General features: G+C 43.5%; 1 protein-coding gene across 16 annotated transcripts in view; it reads left to right on the top strand.

The window, feature by feature from the left end:
• tanc2a (tetratricopeptide repeat, ankyrin repeat and coiled-coil containing 2a) overlaps positions 1-13,307 on the top strand; it is a 1,142,739-nt gene extending 1,129,432 nt beyond the window's left edge. For 15 of the 16 annotated variants that reach the window (XM_068013145.1, XM_068013151.1, XM_068013159.1 and 12 more), the window contains one exon: positions 4,659-10,550. In XM_068013145.1, the coding sequence (XP_067869246.1) occupies positions 4,659-6,624 (1,966 nt within the window). In that variant the 3' untranslated portion in view covers positions 6,625-10,550. Of the gene's footprint in view, positions 1-4,658; positions 10,551-11,559 lie in introns of those variants that run through there. The other variant, XR_010969054.1, reaches the window with a different exon arrangement.
• Positions 13,308-21,240: the final 7,933 nt, after the last annotated feature.

Raw genomic sequence — 21,240 nt, 5'->3', positions numbered from 1 at the left:
GCACAGATATTTATGAGGAAAAGCAATAGAATTATTTTTGAAAGCAAAACAATTGTAGAAAAGTCTGCAAAAGTAACTGAGCGTAGAGATGGAGCTCTTCTGTAAATAGCTTTTTATCTCAACAAGTTAAAGCTACTTGACTGACCAGAGTTTCTTATTACTTTGATCAGACTTGTAACTGGAACCAAAAACTTTATCCGAACAAGTGCTGCATGGTAAAGATGAAATTTCAAAAGTCATCTGGAAAAGTTTTGTTGATGATACTTCAGCTTGTCCTTTTGCTACAATAGAGGGCATTGAGCTTATTAAAATGTTTGACACTGCCTCCTGCATTAATCACTTAACCTCCATTCTGGAATTGTTATAACCATAGTAACCAACATTAATGCCACTGCTTCACTGAGATCTCATAACTTTGGAGGTATGATTCTTTCTCCGCATACATAGATGGGAGAAGCCCCTGTGAGTGCATTCACATACTGTGCATTAGGTATTAATCTTTCTCATTCTGCAGCAACCGTTTAATCCTTTCTGTACTTTCCCTCCCATTCCAGGAAGTGAGTTACATTCTCTTCCAGTAGTAAAAGTCGGCTTGCTGTTTATCAGTTTGATTTTCATTATTTACAGGCTTTGGGTTTCTTTTCACTATCTGGTGCCCCCTGAAGCCCTGCTTCTCAGGTCCCTGACCCCAAGGGCCAACAAGCCCATCAGAATCTATACCGGGAAGTCATTCTGATCTAACATCAAAGATTCTGTGTAATGGGATGGGTTTTAAAAGTGCTGACCTAGAGAAACCGAGATTTTAGTAATCAGTAATGACACAAGTCCTATCCTTCCAGAAGCCTTCCGCTATGAAGGTTTAGAATGACAGTTGCAGGTATATTGTCTACTGGTGCAATGATTCACTTCAAATCGTTCTTGTGTCTTTAAGTGCTGTTGTTTGAGGGACTCACTCCAAGCTGTCTGAGAGTCATGGAGCACTGTACACCTATCACCCCTTCAGTTGGAGATTGCCTCTGGTACCCCAGTTTGTACAAGATTACTGGGAAATATGCCAGACTTGGCTCTGTGGGTATTGAATTTAGTTCTAAGCAAGCTGAAATTGGAGCCTTCTTTGATCCCACAAATTTTCAACTTTTATCTCCGGACGATTACTAGCCTTAATTTTGAGGTGAAAAGTAGATGAATTACATCAATTATAACTACATCCTCCATGTAGTGTATGACGTGGTTAGTGTAGTTCTTAAGTCCTTGCTACCAAACAATGCTTGTCTATCACTTGTGTCAAGAAATCAGTGGTATGTCACCTCCCTTCCTTCTTTTGAAAGGAACTGTCATTGATGCCTCTTATGCAGTTAGATCTTATTCAACATAGACAATAGTTTGTTCATTTGGAAATAAAGCTTTAGAGAAATCCATTACTAAGCCATGATTTGCAGTTTAGATAATGGAGTATATCTCACTTCGTGACTGCCTGGTTGCGCAAATCCCATGTGGAAAAGCTGCAGCTCACTTTATTCCGTATGCAGAAGGCTGGATTTCTTTCCAAGAAATCTGCAAGGCAACTAAATTGAAGGAGTCATTAATGTTTTGACTTGAGAGCTCAGGATAATGATTCTTTCAGCACTACTGTGCTTCCAGAGACTCATTACCGTTAAGCTATTTTGGCTACTTTTCAATTCAGTTTCCAAAAGGCATTTGATAAGGTGCCTCGCAAATAAGGGCTCATGGAGTTGGAGGATTGGTTAACACGCAGGAGCAGAGAGTAGGAATAAATGGGGCATTTTCAACTTAGGCTATAACTAGTGGAGTGCCTCAAGGATTAGTGCTGGGGCCTCAACTATTTACAATCTATATTAATGACTTAGACAAAGAGACCAAGAGTAGTGTATTCAAGTTTGCTGACGATGCAAAGCTTGGTGGGATTGTAAGCTGTGAAGAGGACACAAAGAGGCTGCAAAGAGATGTAGACAGCTTAAGTGAGTGGCCAACAAGGCGGCATATGAAGTATAATGTGGGGAAGTGTGATGATATTCACTTTGGTAGTAAGAATAGAAAAGCAGAATATTTCTTAAGAGACATGAAACTTCTAAATGTTGATGTTCTGAGAGACTTGGATGTACTCATACAAGGAACACAAAAAGTTAGCATATAGGTACAGCAAGCAATTAGGAATGCAGATGTTGTGTTGCCTTTATTGCAAGGGGATTGAAGTACAGAAATAAGGAGGTCTTGCTACAATTGTGCAGGGCTTTGATGAGACCACACCTGGAGTACTGTGCACAGTTTTGGTCTCCATATTTAAGGAATGATATACTTGCATTGGAGGCAGTACAGCAAAGGTTCACTAGATTGGTTCCTGGGATGGGAAGGTTGTCCTTTGATGAGACACTGAGTAAATTGGCCCTGTACTCTCTGGAATTGAGAAGAATGAGAGGTGATCTCATTGAAACATACAAGATTCTGAAGAGGCTTTGCAGGGTAGACACTGAGAGATTGTTTCCCCTGGCTGTGGAATCTAGAACTAGAGGGCATAGTCTCAGGATAAGGGGTCGATCATTTACAACTGATGAGGAGGAATTTCATCATGCAGAGGGTTGTGAGTTTTTGGATTTGTATGCCCCAGAATACCACCACTTGCAAGTTCCCCTCCAAGCCACACACCATCCTGACTTGGAACTATATCGCCATTCCTTCACTCTTTTCCTTATAGCACTGTGGATGTACCTGCACCAGATGAACTGCAGCAGTTCAAGAAGGCTACTCATCACCACCTTCTCAAGGGCAATTAAGGATGGGCAACAAATGCTGGCCTTGCCAATGGCACTCATCCCATAAAAGAAAAAAAATGCCCCATCGTTGATTATATTTAAAGCTGAGATAGACAATTTTTTGGTCTTTCAGGGAATTAAGGGAAAGTTGGCAGGAATATGGAGTTGAATAGCAGAACAGGGGCCATGTGGTCTTCTCCTGCTCCTATTTCTTATGTTCTTGTATTCTATCTTTGAGTTGAGATTGAATGAATATTGGGTTACTTAACAGAGGTGCAGTTTTCCTATTTCTTTCAAACAAGTTCTACTTGCACATACAAAGCTCCTTGCTAGCTCAATTGTTCTCTCCCTGACTTGTCATAACTTGAAATTGTTTCACCTTTTATACTTTTTGTACCAAGGATCCATTGCAAAAATAAAGACATGTATTTACATAGTGCCTTTCATGACAACTGGATATCTTAGCGAGCTTTACAGCCAATAAGGTACTTTTGAAGTGTGGTCACAGTTGTAATATGGGAAAGGTGGCAGCCAATTTGCAGACAGCAAGCTCCCACAAACAGCAATGTGATAATGATCAAATAATCTGTTCTGTGATGTTGATTGAGGGATAAATATTGACCAGCAGTTAGTTCCTCTGCTCTTCTCAGAAATAGTGCCATGAGATCTTTTACGCCCACCTGAGGGGGAAGATAAGGCCTCAGTTTAATATCTCATCTGAAACACAGCACTTTCCCACAGTGCAGCACTACCTCAGTACTGCACTGGAGTGTCAATTTTGATTTTTGGGCTCAAGCATTGAAGTGGGACTTCTGACTCAGGCGAGAGTGCTACTCAACTGAGCCACAGCTGAAATGGAAAACATCAACAGCACTGAAACAGAGCCATGTCCATGCCATGTCATAGTTAACGTTCTATTGGTAGGAAGCCAGTCACTTTCCATTCTCACCAGAGGTTAATAAGAAGGACAGCTATTCATTTGGCATCGTAATGTATTGCCCATTCCTTGTTTTGTATTTAAGACGAGCACACTCTGATCATTGGAAACGCGTATAACTGCAGGAACCAGTCAGTACCAATTGATCTGTGAAAGTTTGCAGCAATACCTTGAACTATTCTGAATTGTGTGTGTCCTGAGTCGTGGAAGTGCATATGTTCAGTACTGAGTTATATCTATAACTGTCTTGGCTCACTTATCTCTGAGTCAAAAAATTGTGGGTTCAAGTCCCGCTTCAGAGACTTGAGCACATAATCAAGGCTGTCCTGCACTGTAGGACGTGCTGTCTTTCAGATGAGACATTAAACTATGGCCCTCTCTGCCTCCCCAGTGGACATGAAAGGTCACATGACGTTATATGAAAAGAAACAGGTGAGTTCTTCCAGTGTCCTAGCTCAATCCCTCAATCAACATACTAAAAATAAATTATCTGGTTATTTAGCTCATTGCTTTTTTTTGGGGACCTTGTATACAAATTGGCTCCCTCATTTCCCTAAATTATACTCATAACTACAATTTAAAAGTACTTCAGCTGGCTGTGACGGTCTTTAGGACACCATGAGAATATGAAAGGCATTGTATAAGTGCAAGTTCTTGCTTTCATTTAGGAACACAAATTTAGCACTCAGGGTGTGTGAAGACTGAGTGCAGAGTAATATGCAACATGAAAAATTTGAAGCCCCAGAAACCTAGGGATGAGGAGAATCTTTTAAGGGCACGAACAGATAATGGTAGCTTCCCTGGAAAGCGAGTAAATAGAGGATTTGTTTGGGAAACTGGGCATGTTACTTTTTGTTCTTTGTGGACTATCTGCTAGGAATTATTGAAGGCAACTTTCAAGTGTTCGATAATGCCTCTAAAATATTTATAAACCTCTTTCTTTCATACAGGCAGTTTCCAGCCGCTCTGGAAGATTTGCATGAAGCCGTGAAGCTTTGTCCAAATAATCGTGAGATACAACGCTTATTGATACGAGTAGAAGAGGAGTTCAGGCAGATGCAGTATGGTCAACAGATGCAGTATGCCCAACAACAGCAACAGCAACAGACTCAGCGAGAAGACGTAGACTCTATGCATGAATTATATGACGAGGAATATTTGGAGCAGGAGTTGGACAATGTATCTGTTGGCTTACAGACAGAACCAAGACCAAGCCAAGGGCTGCCAGTTGTCCAGAGTCCACCACCTTCCCCTGCACACCGTGAGCCCACCTACAGATCCAGCTCGCCTCTCAACTCCCACCAAGTTTTTGACTACAGACCAAGCCCTTCAGTCTCCTCCCCGACTCGGCAGGGGTACCAATCCACATCACCATCACTTTCTCCTACTCACCAGAATTCTCATTATCGACCTAGTCCTCCGCCTACCTCCCCTGCTCATCAGGGGTCTTCATATCGCTTTAGCCCACCCCCAGTTGGTGGACAAAGCAAAGAATATCAGTCCAGTCCTCCTCCTTCACCATTGCGTAGAGCCCCACAGTACAGAGCCAGTCCTCCCGCAGATAGTATGAGTGTATATAGGCCTCAGTCTGGCTCCCCAGTCCGGTATCAACAAGAACCCACCATAGGTCAGCTTCCCGGTAGGCCAAAGTCTCCTTTGTCCAAAATGACCCAAAGACCCTATCAGTTATCTCAACCTCCATCAGGTTTACCCCAACAAGGGCTTAGATTACAGCCAGCGAAGGCCCAAATTGTACGCACTAACCAGCCCAGCTCGGCAGTACATTCTAGTGCTGTTATACTTGGTGGAGCCTACAACCAGGGGCCACACTCCATGAGCACCAAACATCAATCATCTTCAGTTGATATGGCTCCTACTCAAAGCCGCCTGGTTTACCAGCCTGTAATGGGTGGAGTGGTGGCAGACAGTAGACCTGTCCAGCATGTGCAAGCCAGTCTAAGCGCAGGTGCAATAAGCAATGTTTGCCAGCATCCAGGAACAGTGATGACTAAAGAGGATCACAGCCAAAGACCCTCTTCTGCCTTCCGAGGAGGAATGAGGTATGGCCAAACCCCTCAGATTGGTCGCAGTCAGTCTGCTTTGTATTATCCTGTTTCCCATTCCAAGCATGAATTAGAAAGGTCTACTGTACCATCCAGCCAGATTGCATCTCCAGATGTATCTCACATGATCAGGAGGGCACTCACCGTGAATCCTCCAGAAATTAAACCTCACCCACCAACGCCTCGACCACTGCTTCATTCTCAAAGCACTGGTCTTCGTTTCTCCCCTTCTAACAATAGCCTTTCTTCTAGCTCCAATGTTGTGTCTTCATTCCGCCCTTCTGCCTCCATCCAGCAGATGGAGATTCCACTCAAGCCCTCTTATGAAAGCCGCTCTTGTGAAGAACAGTCCCCTATCTCTCCAACACAAGGTTACCCTGGAGATTCTGGTCGCTCCAGGACCACGCCTTTCATGGGGATCATAGATAAAACAGCACGGACACAGCAATATACTCACATGCACCAGCAGAGCCGGACGTGGGCTGTGTCCTCTGTTGACACTGTCATCACCAGCCCCACCTCCTCTGGAGGGATGTCCCCCCAGTCTGGCTCCTATAGTCCACCCCCAGTCAGTAATATTGCTTTCTTCAATAAGACTAACAATGCCCAAAATGGCCACCTGATAGAGGACGACATGTGCGTCTCCCATGGGAAGCTGACCAATGGATCCCGTGCAGAGATTTTGGAGAGGGTTAGTCAGGCTCCCTCATACCCAGATGTGAAGGTGGCTAGAACATTGCCTGTTGCACAGGCATATCAGGACAACATATATCGGCAGCTTTCCAGAGACTCACGACAAGGGCCAACGTCACCTTTAAAACCAAAGAGACCATTCGTAGAGTCAAATGTATAAAGGAAATTCTCTAGATTCTAAAACCCATGTTGTGAGCAGGTTTGCAATTAAACTACTTGCACATGTAGCCACACAGTGCACTGTACAATGAAGCTGCTTCCACTTACATATGAAATAAGACAGAGAAAAGAACAGTAGTGGGTTCAGTTCCATTCCGTTGCTTAATTATGAGTAGTTTCTAACTTTTCTAACTATTGTACAAAATTTAAATGTCGGGGAAAAATGGTGATATGAATATCAAAGTATGAATGCTTAAGTGACGAATGTTAGACTAATGCATTATCAGGTCAGTTCACATTTTTACTTTACATAGGTAGGTTAAAATGTACTTATGGGTAATTTTATTTCAGCTTTTTAAAGAAATCTGATGCTTAAGTTACAATAAGGTGCAGATAATGACATTTATTTTCAAAGACACTGCTGTGATTTATACAGCTTCTAATCAGTTTACTATGATTTATACGTAATGGGTGCATTACACAGAACTGTCGGTACGTTTCCGGATCCTCAGACCACCAATCTGCATTTAATCTCAAGATCAGTTCTCTGCACTAGCATGGGATCGGGACTAATTTACCTTCAGAGATAAACAGTGAGTGTTTGCTTAAGCTGCAAGGTTATTCTGTTTAATACTGTAAATGTTGTATGAAGTTTTGCTCTCTACAGACCTGTAGTTAATAATATTTAAGAGTATTTTAAGTTAAGTTAACTTGTATCAGGTATTTTTTTTAAACTTTATTTTAAACCAGGTGCAACTATTGTTGAATCGGTGTGAATGGAAGGGGACATTCCCAAAGCAAAGAATATGGGAGCTGATTTTCCACTGGCATTCTCCCACTCCTTCACCATATCTTCGGCAGAAGAGCCACAGAAACTCCAGAAAAAGGGCACTGATGCCATTTTTCTGTGATTCTAGGGGCTATTCTCACAGATGAGTAGGAGAACACCCCCATGATGTTTTCCATGTTCTTTCTGGCTAGCCTCTCCACCTCTTGCATTGACTGTGGTGTCCTTTCCTATCTCACTTGGAAAAAAAAAGCCAGTCAGTCTTATCGAAATTTATTTGTTGTTTTAGTGTCAGCACTGCAACACTTTCACAATCCACATCCCATTTCTTCCTACAGCAACTGCAAACCTAATTTCCTTAAAATTGCCAATAAAATAAATTGTGAAATAAAATGCAGATAAAAATTGAGAAATATTTAGTAAACCTCGGCAGTTCTTATTCCCAATGACCTAGAATAAGAAAAATGGAATTTTGTTAACATTTCTGATAATTTTGTAATGTGCCATCCTGAAATGAATAATGAGAAAACACACAATACCTGTTAACAGGACTGTCGGGTTTGTTACGCGTGTTATTTTAAAGTGTTATCGAATATGTTAACAGTAATCCTCAACTAGATTCAATTGCACTGACCAAAAAGCTGCCCATTCATATTCTAATCCTTCTATTTCTCTACTGCCTTTGTTTCAGCAATGTCAGTTACCTTGTAAGATTTAGGAAATCATCCTGGAAATTCCACTCGCACTATCTGGTTATGACAGAATGAACACCCAAAGCAGAACCAGTCTTGTTTTGGTCCACTGTTCTTCCAATTTAAAAAGATCATAAAAGTTTAATAGTTTACTCATCTCTTAAATACGGACTTATACAACACATTGTACATGTACTTGAATTAAGCTGGGTTATTTGTCCCAGTCAATATCCCTGAATTTGTTTGCAACCTTATTCTATATTTTTCAATTAACTTCTTCCCCAACCTCTTGTTGTTATATCCTTCATTCTAATTAGACAGTGTGTTGTAGATATCCTGGGCTTGATTTTTAGGCCCCCCCACCCAGGGTCGGGATCGGAGGTAGACGGGCACCAGCCTGCATGCTGGTTTCCCGATACTATCCCACCACTGGGCTATTTTTTCAGAAGCAGGATAGGGGCGGAGGTGGGGCTCGGTTACTCGCCCGCACGCAGCAGGTAGGTGATCAAGGATGTTAACATCCTATTAAGTCCAATTAAAATAGCTGACTGGGATTATCCAGTCACCCTACAGGGTGGCAGGGGCCAGTTTAACTGGTTCGGAGCCAGCCTCCTGGCGGCAGACTGGGGCTAGTGCTCCAAGCAAGCCTAGGGCCCTCCCTCCCTGCCTGCCTGGGTGCTGCAGCTGCAGGCTACCCAATAGAAGGGCTCCCCCAACCACCACAGTGGTAGCCTGGCTGCTAAAGCCAGTTTTTAATTTAAATTTTCAAAAGTTAGAGAGAGGGCACCTCCATTTTGAAGTGTTCTCTCCCTTACTTACCTTCGATTGCAACCTGCTGCTTGATTCAAGCTGGAAAGCCTCTCATTGGCCCTCCAGCTTCAACAGCCCGCCTTCCATCCATCAATGAACAGTGAGCCTGCCCTCTGGCCATTAATTGGCCACCCCGGGGAAAATCACACTGAGTGACTGTTTCTTACATTGTGGGCTAGATTTAATCGGCCCCCGACTCCCCCGGAAACAGGCTAGGAGGTAGGGAGGCCCATAGAATTGCAGCGGGGATGGAGGGCCCGTCACCTTCCCGTTGCACTGCGAATCAGTCAGGGGCAGGAAAGGCCAAAGATGGCCTTCCTGCCCAGAGGCCAATTGAGGCCCTTAAGTGGCCAATTGTTAGCCACTTAAGGGCCTCTTCCATTGCCACTGGAATTAAGCCAGCGGTGGGGGAAGGCTACCCCCATGTGGGGAGGTCGGCCAGTGAAAGACGGCGACCTACCCACAGGCTTGGGGGCTGCAGGGTGTCCTCCATAGGCAATCTGTGGCCCAATGAAGGCCACCCTTCCGTTAATGCCCTCCAACCAACCCCAGTCCCCAGTCAGGCAGGCCCCGGTGACCCTGCCTTACTCACCTCTTGCCCCAGTCTCTAGTGTTGGGCCTGCTCCCAAGCCTCCTGTAGTACCGGCAGTGGCTACCACTCCCGGTGGTGTTGCCAGTACTACTGAGCTTCCGGCCCTCTTTAAAGGGACGGGGATCCCAGCGGCGTGCTCTTGAGTGCCTGAGCGCCGTTGAATCACATCGGGGGCTGCGAAAGGCTGAGGCAGGGTTCCCCTTGTCTTTTCGGCTGGGAGCCCCACCAGTGTGACTAAATCCAGCCCTGCATGGGCATCTGACCCACATTTCAAATTGATGGCGGGATTCAAAAATCTGCATGGAAATTCCTGCTCCCTGACTTGAAAACTGAACCACAGTTGCTGTGGAATGAACTGGTGAAGTTCATGTCTTGGCTTACCAGCTTTTCCAGGTCTTTCCTGTGGGAAGCGTTTATCTTTGGCACCACCTGCCTCCACCTAATCGACACGGGAACTCACCGCATCAATACTGTCCCATGATGCATCATCTCTCCACTTATTATCAGAGCCAGTTTTTTTTTAACTCTTATTTTCATCATTCGCACCTTATGTGCACTTGCTTCTATTTCTCAGTTTCCTTTTCTTTGTGTCTGAATTGGTACATTGCCTGACTTCATTTGCGAGAGAGTTTTCTTTTTGCCCTTCTCAGTTATCTCTACTTCACTGCCATGTAATTATGTTCATATTTGGAAATGTCCCCCAAATGCACTTCAGATAAACAAAGTTATATGAAGTCATCTTAGCATCAAAATACACGTGGATAGGCAAAAAAACACATTTAATCACAATGTGCAGTTCCTTAATTACACCAATACATTGTTTCACAGAATTCTTGTATTGAAAGTTTGCCATCTGTATTTCCTGTATATGAGTGCACTTTATCGTTAACCTTTATATACTGGAATGATAATCGTGACTAGTGTTCTCATTAGGAGATAAACAGTTGTGATCCTTGGTGTATTTCACAGAAAAAAAGTAAAATACTGAATTTGTAGCACAAATGATTTGCTGTAAATAAATGCCACAGTGTTGGGCACTAATCCAGTATTCCTCAAACGTACTTCCTTGGAAACTCCAACAGCGCACAACTTAACTCTCACTTTTACCATGTATATATTGTGCATAAAATAGAAATGGTACATGTTACCTGAAGTACATACAAAAATCAGTCTTCTGCTATGTGCCTATAATATTTTTGTAGTAAAGAATTCAATAGTAGAAACACACCATTACATTGACGAGAGAGGGCATGAAAAGTACACTATGTTGTTTATGAATCTACATTAGAACAGCACAACTAAACATTAAGGATGAGAATTTCGATTTTCTGTCTACAAATTCCATTGGTCTGAACTCTAGGCAAATGAAACTTGTTTTGCAAGTGTTAGTGAGAAGAGATGAGGAGAGCCTCCCAAAACTGCCAGGGAGATGGATGCTACAGATGGGTAGTCTCCATTAATCACAAGGAGCATGGCATAAACATCTGTATAAGCAGATGCACATACACATACAGTGTAGAAATATTTCACAGCTGTTAGCACCACAGGCCAGAGAGCCACATGAAAAATTACTATTGTGGCAATGCAGAAGGAAAAGAAATGGAAAAATGGCAGTACCATTTTTCTTAATTTTGGCCTGAGCAAAATGCACAATTGGCACAGTTTGGGCTACATTCTGAATAAATCCTGATCACACCTATTCAGCTTGATCTGGATTTCAAAACCTCTTTGAGGTCCTTATTAATAAAAGATTGGCCAACAGACTAACCGAAAACTTAATTTGGAGTTAAGTTGTGTTGGCTGAATGTTTCCTCTAGCCTGCAGCTTTTAAAATCACAGGAGCTTGCCAACTCACCAGTGTCACTGCAACTCTCTATTCTTGTTGCCCATATCTTTAGCTAGCTCTACATAGTCCAGTTAGAACATAGCACAATTCTTATTATTGAAGTGCAGATTTACATATGCCTTTGTGGGTCTCACAATTTGTGCTGAAGAAATAGTTGTTACTTTTGTTGGCCCAGCTGTTTCACTAATTATCAATTATATAACTTGCAGCCAGTATGAAGGATACACTCCTACTGCCAGCAGAGCCATGGGAATTTCCCCTCAACAGGGTAACAGAAGGAACATTTTACAAGTAAAATGTATTTGACTTTTACTTTCTGGCCTATTTACAGAACACTGAATTACTGTTATATGATGCTGTAATTTTCTTATAACTTTAATTTATGATGCTTAGCATCAAAGTTACTGACAGCTCCTGATGTAAGCAGAAACACTCACCCTCAGCCACAATATCTTCACAATATAGCAAACATCCTTCCAATTACTCCAGTGATGTTTTGAAGTGCCCTCATTAACTGAAACAAATTATAAGGCATCAATGCTCTAACTTCTTGGTTTCTAAGATGCAAATACACTCACATTCACTATACATGCTATGCATTTATTGGCTTTTAAAGAAAAAAAGGAACCTAATCCACATTAATGGGAGTGCAGTAACCCTTACCTAAGCGGCCAGATAAGTGAGCACTGTAAAATGAAGTCTATGTAGACAAACAAAAAGTGTTTTAAAATATGTCAATGAATTACCATGGAGAAACTGGTTAAATTTCGTAATATGCAGTGTTGGAGAGCTACTTAAAACATTCAGGAATTTACTCTTTAAAAAGTGCCATGATTTGAAAATGTAATTTAGTGAGTACATATCTACAGATATCTTCGTGATTATCTGTTGCTTCTCTCTCATTCTCTCTAGTGATTCCAAAGTTCAGTATTTGAGCTGGCTTGTTTTCCCACCTTCATTGTAGAGTTAAGGGAGGAAATTAAAATATTGGGGCAAGGTGCAATACATAGTTCATGGACATCAATTTATCAAACTTTCGCCAGAATTATCACATTGAAAATAGCCTGTGAGGTATCATAATGTTGTTTATTCAAATGTACATTTAAACTTTCATTCTGATTTTAAATATGGTTATGTATGTTTGCAGTTAAGATTGTCAAACTTAATGGTAATTGACACTCCAGGTAGATAGCACACTTCAGACCAAAAACAGCCTGGTCCTTGATCCATCTGGATTCTTCCAAAATGGAACACAGTATATAGCAGGAATTAATGAGGAGTGCAATGTTATTTTGTGTTGAGTAAATAGATACAGAAATCAGCTGCGGCAGGGATGCATGTAGGGACCTTTTTTTCTCCCCTTAAAAATGACAGAACAGAATACTAAACATTTGAATGTAATTGCAGAAAATTATATTGTACCATGTGTCATTTCTGTGTGGATTCATGAATTCCTTTATTTTTTTGTCTGTACTGTTAATAATGCACCAAGAAGGCATCTGTACACAGTGAGGCACCAGCTGGGGAACTGTAAAAAAAAAATCTTTGGTTTTCTCTCGTGTCTCTGTCTCTGTACCCATCTCTCTCTCTCTCTCTCTCTCTCTCCCCCTTCTCTCTTTTGATGTAAAGAATTTTTCTCTGTATATTATAAACTGCATGTTTTGTTCCAGTTACTGATTAATAATTACAAAAGGTTGTGATATTGTATCCAAGTTGCCCAGGGCTGCGGCCCTTTCCATATTTTGGATGGAGATTTCTCTTTGCTGTATTGCTTGCTCAGCAGAGTAATATTGTCTGTACATGTGGGCTGTGAGTTAGTGCAAAAACAAAACAAAAAAATTAAATGAATGCTTCTGTTTTTATTTTTCATTTACAGATTGTGATCTGTACAATTTACTGTATGAAAATACTGTACCTATTTATAAATGGTTAACACTTCAAATTAAATGAAACACAACTGCCTAACTTTCATTAATGGTTATTTTTGAAATTTATAGAAAGAGGTATAAGATTTCTGTAATCCCGTCAGACCTTGAAGAAGTGCTAAAGCACAGAACAAATTCGACACAATCTACAAGATGAACGTAAACAAATATATTAGCAACTGCTACACGTTCATTCTTATTGGAACAGGCATATTTTCCACAGCAGCAAGTCCTTAGGAGCCTTTTGTGCTCTGAAGTGATCTTCATATCGTTTTGCCTCAAATCAAACTGCTGCTCTTCCAGCCCCTAGTAGTTTTTCTCCTGTATCAGAAGCAGGGTCTTCCTTCACCTACCAAGTAGACATAGTTCTGGAAACATTTCTTGTGCTTTAGAATTGTCTGTTTCTGGCTTGTGAAGTTCTGACCTTGGCATCGGAACACGGTTGAAGCTTTGCCATCACTGTGTTCATCTTATTTTTGTTCAAGCGTTTTAATACAGCCTTGCTGGAGGCTTCAAATAGTGCACGTTGAGACATAGGACTTTTTCCTGAAGACAGGATGTCTGCACACATCTCTATTTGTTGCAGGCCACTCTTTGGTATTACGGACAGGTGGTAAGTGGTGTGGGTAATTTCCATTTCTCACCTGCAGTGTTTTGTTAAAAATAGTGTGTTGATCCCTGCGTATTTTAGGGTCAAATAAACAGAAAAAATACTGGTCTTCTTGTAGCTTTAAAAAAAAGATTAATTTTTTATTTAAACTGCAAAACCTGAATTGTTTGCAACCTTCACACACTCATGCATTCACACATACATGTATACGCAAGGATAGTAAGAAAAAGGGTAGGATGCAATTAAAGTCTAAAGTGATGTAAGAGTTCATGGTTCACAGAAACCTGCTGAATCTTCTTGGGAGGAACGTCTTTTCAGAGGTGTGGCCTGGATGTTTGTAGTCGTGAACTTGCTGAGGTGTTGTAGATTTCTGGTGGTTAAAACTTTAGTTCTCTGCTCAAGCAAGTTGTAATGTATCAGCAGCAGGGCTTCTTCCTTGTGCTGGACTGATCTTGCAGCCTTTAGCTGAAGCTAGTCTTACCTTAATCTCCCCTCTCTCCTGAGGGCTGCCTTTTTAAGGTGAAAATCCATTACATTTGAGTCTCTTGTCAGGTGACACTGGCCCTCTCGAGTGTGACCACACAATGGTCCAGGATATGGAAACCATTGCTATCTTGATGTCTGAATGGGGGCCATTCTGTTACAATGGTGCTATTTCAGACCCATTCATCTGGGTTTGGGCTGTGGAGTCAGTCTGTCTCACAGGACCTTTGTTAGTCCCTTCCTGTAGTTGGGAGTCATTAACATGTAATGGGTTCCTTTCAATTTCAATGGGTTTTCTCCAGAACTAATTCAGACCCAGTTAATGAGTTTCATCTTTACAGACAGGCTTGTTGATTGCCAGTACAGGGATCACCTGACCTCTACTCCATTTTGTCTGTGTTACAGATGTGCCCATTTTCCTATGGTTCAGTTTACCAGTTGACTTTTTATTGTCATAATTCCTCCAGTTTATTGTTCATTTCGTCATGGCTCCTTCCAAGGATGATATTGGGAATAGGTCTGGAGTCCAAATCTAAAAAGCTCATACACTTCAGTGTAGAAGAATTTAGCAGAGGAGGACTATTGACGATGGTGACCCCAATCCATTTCAAAAGCATGGATCAAGTAAAGTTCTGTATCATATGGTGGGAACAAGGAATAAACAACTAGCTTTTTTGCAACCTAGCAACTTTTTTCCTAGCTTTTATATTAAAACTGCACCACAACAGGCTGCTGGAGGGTCAGTTTCAATGGACTGGATTCTATAGAGGCCTACACGTCGGGATCTGTTGCGGTGGGGGGAGGGGGCATGAAGATGGCGCCGGATGAGGCCTGCATGGACCTTGATGTTGACAGGGCGCAGTTCGATATTGCCGCCGGCGGTGAGGCCTTGTGGCGCCGCACCCACCCACCCCCCCCCCGCACCAGTCAGCAACGGGACCGTCATTTAAATAAATTAAATTACCTAAATTAATAAGTCTCCCATCACCACCAGAATCAGTACTCCTCCATGTTGAACACCACTTAAAGGAAGCACAGAGGGTGACAAGGGCGCAGAATGTACTCTGGGTGGGGGACTTCAATGTCCATCACCAAGAGTGGCTCGGTAGCACCATTACTGACAGAGCTGGCCGAGTCCTAAAGGACATAGCTGCCAGGCTGGGTCTGCGGCAGGTGGTGAGGGAACGAATAAGAGGCAAAAACATATTTGACCTCACCCTCACCAATCTGCATGCCGCAGTTGCATCTGTCCATGACGTTATTGGTAGGAGCGACTGTCGCACAGTCCTTGTGGAGATGAAGTCCCGCCTTCACATTGAGGATACCCTCCATCGTGTTGTGTGGCACCACCACCGTGCTAAATGGGATAGATTTTGAACAGATCTAGCAATACAAAACTGGGCATCCATCAGGCGCTGTGGGCTATCAGCAGCAGCTGCAGAATTGTACTCAACCACAATCTGTAACCTCATGGCCCGACATATCGCCCACTCAACCATTACCATCAAGCTGGGGGCTCAACCCTCGTTCAATGAAGAGTGCAGGAGGGCATGCCAGGAGCAGCACCAGGCATACCTCAAAATGAAGCTACAACCCAGCATGCCAAACAGCATAAGCAGCAATCAATAGACAGAACTAAGCCATCCAGCAACCAACAGATCAGAACTAAGCTCTGCAGTCCTGCCACATCCAGTCATGAATGGTGGTGGACAATTAAACAACTAACAGAAGGATGTGGCTCCACAAATATCCCCATCAATGCTGGGAGAGCCCAGCACATCACTGCAAAAGATAAGGCTGAAGCATTTGCAACAAGCTTCAGCCAGAAATGCCGAGTTGATGATCTATCTCGGCCTCCTCCTGAAGTCCCCAGCATCACAGATGCCAGAATTCAGCCAATTCGATTTACTCCGCGTGATATCAAGAAACGACTGAAGGCACTGGATACTGCAAAGGCTACGGGCCCTGGCAATATTCCGGCCATAGTACTGAAGCCCTGTGCTCCAGAATTTGCCGCAGTCCTAGCCAAACTGCCCAGTACAGCTACAACACTGACATCTCTCCGGCAATGTGGAACATTGCCCAGGTATGTACTGTACACAAAAAACAGGAGAAATCCAACCCGGCCAATTGCCGCCCCATCAGTTTACTCTCGATCATCAGTAAAGTGATGGAAGGGGTCATCAACAGTGTTATCAAGTGGCACATGCTTAGCAATAACCTGCTCACTGACGCTCAGTTTGGGTTCTGCCAGCGCCATTCAGTTCCTGACCTCATTACAGCCTTGGTTCAAACATGGACCAAAGAGCTGAATTCAAGAGGAAAGGTGAGAGTGACTGCCCTTGACATCAAGGCAGCATTTGACTGAGTATAGCATCAAGGAACCATGACAAAACGAGTCAATGGGAATTGGGAAAACTCTCTGCTGGTTGGAATCGTACCTAGCGCAAAGGAAGATGGTTGTGGTTGTTGGAGATCAGTCATTTCAGCTCCGGGACATAACCGCAGGAGTTTCTCAGGGTGGTGTCCTCGGCCCAACCATCTTCAGCTGCTTCATCAGTGAGCTTCCTTCAATCATAAGGTCAGAAGTGGGGATGTTCACTGATTGCACAATGTTCAGCACCATTCGTGACTCCTCAGATACTGAAGCACTCCGTGTAGAAATGCAGCAAGACCTGGACAATATCCAGGCTTGGGCTGATGTGTGGTGCGAATCTTACTTGTCACTTAAGAGCCAGGCAATGACCGCCTCCAACAAGAGAGAATCTAACCATTTCCCCTTGACATTCAATGGCATTACGATCGCTGAATCCCCCTCTCTTCACATCCTGGGGGCTACCATTGACCAGAAACTGAACTGGAGTAGCCATATAAATACCGTGGCTACAAGAGCAGGTCAAAGGCTAGGAATCCTGTGGCGAGTAGCCCACCTCCTGACTCCCCAAAACTTGTCCACCATCTGCACGGCACAAGTCAGGAGTGTGATGGAATACTCTCCACTTGCCTGGATGGGTGCAGCTCCAACAACACTCAAGAAGCTCAACACCATCCAGGACAAAGCAGCCCGCTTGATTGGCACCTTGTCCACCAGCAATGCATAGTGGCAGCAGTGTGTACCATCTACAAGATGCACTGCACCAAGGATACTCAGGCAACACCTTCCAAACCTGCGACCTCTACCACCTGGAAGGACAAGGGCAGCAGATGCGTGAGAACACCACCACCTGCAAGTTCACCTCCAAGTCACACACCATCCTGACTTGGAACTCGCCGTTCCTTCACTGTCGCTGTGTCAAAATCCTGGAACTCTCTTCCTAACAACCCTGTGGGTGTACCTACCCCACATGGACTGCAGCGGTTCAAGAAGGCAGCTCACCACCACCGTCTCATCTGCAATTAGGGATGGGCAATAAATTCTGGACTGGTCAGCGACACCCACATCCCATGAATGAATAAAAAAAACCACCTGAAGTCCTGGCGTGATCTTCACCCCAGTGGCCAGCACTGCCGTGCCTTCAGAATCCCATCCAAGGAAGCAAGGCACAACACTAGTGGGAGGGTGGAGGAGGTAAGTTTCTCAGTGGGGGATGGGGAATGGGGTCAAATGAATATCACAGGTGTAGGGGATGATGGGAAGGTTTATAAGTTTAAAGTTTGTGAAGTTTATGGTGGGGAAGGTCAGATTGTGAAGCTAAGTCTTTGCGGGGTAAGGGCAAATAATTAATTTAATTGATATTGGGGGGTGGGAGAGGGGCAGAAGAAATGTATTTATTTTATTTCAATTTCACTTTAAATGTTTAAACGTCCTACTAGGGCACAGGCAGCTGATGTCATTGCCGGGGATGGACAACCTGCCTCCTCCCTGTGATCGGGGGTGGGGGGGAGGTGGCCCGCCCCGCCCCAGCTATTTAAATGAGCCACCGCGCTTGGAATCGCAGTGGCTCTTTGGCAGGCAGCCCTTTTTTCGCTCGCCACCTATTTTGGCAGTGGGCTTATGAAATTCAGCCCAATGATTCTGCCCTAGCTGACATAAAGAGGCCAGGAAGGATCAGTGTAATCTAGAACTCTCTGGCCACAAAATTCAGCTCCGATGCGCCCATATATGAGGTGCTATGGTGCCATTTTGGTCCCAAAGTGGAGTCTGTGCCACGCGCGCGCACTTCAACATGACCAGTGCGGGATGCCATTTTGTGGAGGTTGGTAGCATGGGTGTTAGGAGCATGTGCCAGTATGCAGAGTAGGCCGACAGTGACATCAGTCAGTGTGTAAAGCTGATTTAACCCCATGGTGCCATTTTTGATCTGAATGCTCGAGCTGATACCCTTTCTCTTGAACTCGTACAACTGAATGTGCATTCGGCAGCAATGAGGACACCCCATCAGCACTTTAAGCAGATCATCAACCACTGTCAGGTTAGCTACTGATAAATTTCTACTTGCCCGATTTGAGTTTATAGAAGTGCTTAGTGGTTTGCAGAAATGTTTAAAGTTTGTGAAGTTGGCAAGGAGTAGTACTGCATATGGAGAAGGCCTTGGTTTTACTTCAAGGTTTCTGGTCACACCACTTGCTCCCAGTGATGGGTGCAGTCGCAACCATCCCTCTTGGCCTGCCACATGAGTGGGAGATGGAGCAGAGGCAGTACAGAAGTGGACAAGCTACTTGGAGAGGGAAGGGGAGGTGCGCTCTCAGCCAGGGGCTTTATGCTCCCAGGATCTTCTGGGAGCACTTCTCTTACTTCAATCTAAGCTGTGAGCAGTGTGTGCATCGACTCTGTTTTACAAAGGAGGTTCCCACAGAAATCTGCCACGTCTTGCAGGCAGGCCTGCAACCTCAGAGCAGGGCAAAGTTCACTGCTGCTAGTGGCTGTGAAGGTGACTGTTGCGTGATCGCCTTAAGAGTAATGTCCCTTTAAGATCTCAGTATGCTAATGAGCTACATACCAGGATGTAGTCAGGTGACCACAAGCCAGTCACTCTGCAACTGTAACACCTAGAAGAAGGTTCTGTAAATAGTTAGCTCTGTACTGTACATCCTAGTTTAGCAGTTAATAAACCTGTTTGAGATCTTCAATGAACTGGACTGCACGCATCTCATTTATGTTGCATCAGACAACATAAAGAACTCATTACATGGTGGCAGCTGTGGTGAAAAGACAAAGTCCAAGTTGAAGACCATGGGTAAAACAGCTCTGAAAACAACCCTTCTGACAGCCACAAGAGAGCAAGTTCAAAAGAAATACTGGCCCAAAAGGTGGAAAGAAGTAAACACTTACCTCCAGCTGTAGAAGACAGAGCGTAGAATGACTGGCTGCAAGTAAATTCCTGTGATTGGGTGAGTCATTGGGCTGATGGTGAGGAATCCCCGTTTTTAAAAAAAAAAAGCAAACCTTGAATGCATTAAAAAATTGATTTTTTTTCTTTCAAAGCCTCCATGGGAGAGAAAGAAAATGGGGAAAACATGACTTCTCTCCCAGGCTGATCAAGACCGATGTCATTGCATCCGATAGCAAAAAAGCACGGGAAACTTACGAACACTGCAAGGTCTCCATTCACGCAGCAAAAATTAAAAAATCATTAAATCACTCGATCGTGAAGGAGAGTTTTCATTCATGCTGCCACAGCTAAAAAAAATCATTATACCATTCGAGCGTGAACAACATAAATAAACTCTAGCAAAAGAAAAGCAATGAACTGCCTGTTGAACAGCTATGCAAACAGACAAGCTTAAGTACTACAAGCAAGATAAACACAGAACACTGTCAAACACCTGTTACTCTCCATGAAAGCAGTCAGTCTAAACAACAGATAATTTCTTAAAGGAGAAGCAGTGCAGAATGACTAGAACAAAGTTAAATAAAGACCAGAAAGCGAAAGAACAGCAGACAGATAGATATCAAACTTCCCAGCATGAACTGGAAGGCCATTGATATCCTATCCAAATTAAAACTTTTTAAATGAAGAATGCAGTTATGTTTCACAGCCCAAGTGATTGTAGAACCAGAGAAGCAAGTTCTAAAAATACTGCTAGCAGTTGGAAATGAGGGATTACACCGAATCAATACGTCTGGCTTATCTGAAGAGGACCAGAAAGATCCCACAAAGATATGGAAAGTGCCAGAAAATTAACTCTGATTAAAAGTGAATTTCAGAATCCACTGCCTGGAATTAATGTCCTACAGGCAACAGCCATAGGAATCAATAGATCAGTTTATCAGAAGATGCCATAGTAAGGGCAACAAATGCAACTTTTCAGAAACTGAGCTACTAATGGAGCTGGTAATTGTCTCAACACCCATTGAAGTGTTTGAAGAAAAAGAAAGGTCACAGCATTGACGCGCTGCTAGATGATGGCAGGAAATACAAAGCCATTGTAGCTGGACAACAGAATCTGCAAGCCCTAGGTACAGCCAACAGTATCGGCATGATAACCAGGTCGAAAAGAGCAAGCAAGCTGTGTGGTATATGTGGTTGGTCCCACTCATCGTGAAGTTGTCCTGCATTTCAAGATCTGTGCAAGGCATGTGGTGCAAAAGGACACTGGGCCCACCTATGCAAGAAATCTGGCTCCAAAGACGCAGCCAGAAGTCACAGTCGGACACAAATAAACAGATAACAATCACAGCAACAGGGCAACGGCAGCAAGGAAAACGCCAGAGACCTGCGTAAATGCTAGCCGATACAGCAAAACAGACCTGAGACAAGACTCAGTGAAGCAATTCTCAGCTAAAAGTTGAGTAGGCATTTCACAGTGTGACCTGACACGTTGGGCTGAATTCTTCAAGCCCACAAATCAAAGAGCCGCCGCAAGGGCGGCGCAGTGGTTAGCACCGCAGTCTCACAGCTCCAGGGACCCGGGTTCGATTCCGGGTACTG

This window comes from Heterodontus francisci, chromosome 33, assembly GCF_036365525.1.
Source record: "Heterodontus francisci isolate sHetFra1 chromosome 33, sHetFra1.hap1, whole genome shotgun sequence".
Lineage (NCBI taxonomy): Eukaryota > Metazoa > Chordata > Chondrichthyes > Heterodontiformes > Heterodontidae > Heterodontus > Heterodontus francisci.
Note: the sequence above shows the minus strand (reverse complement) of the source record. Positions and strands in the feature narration are given on the sequence as shown.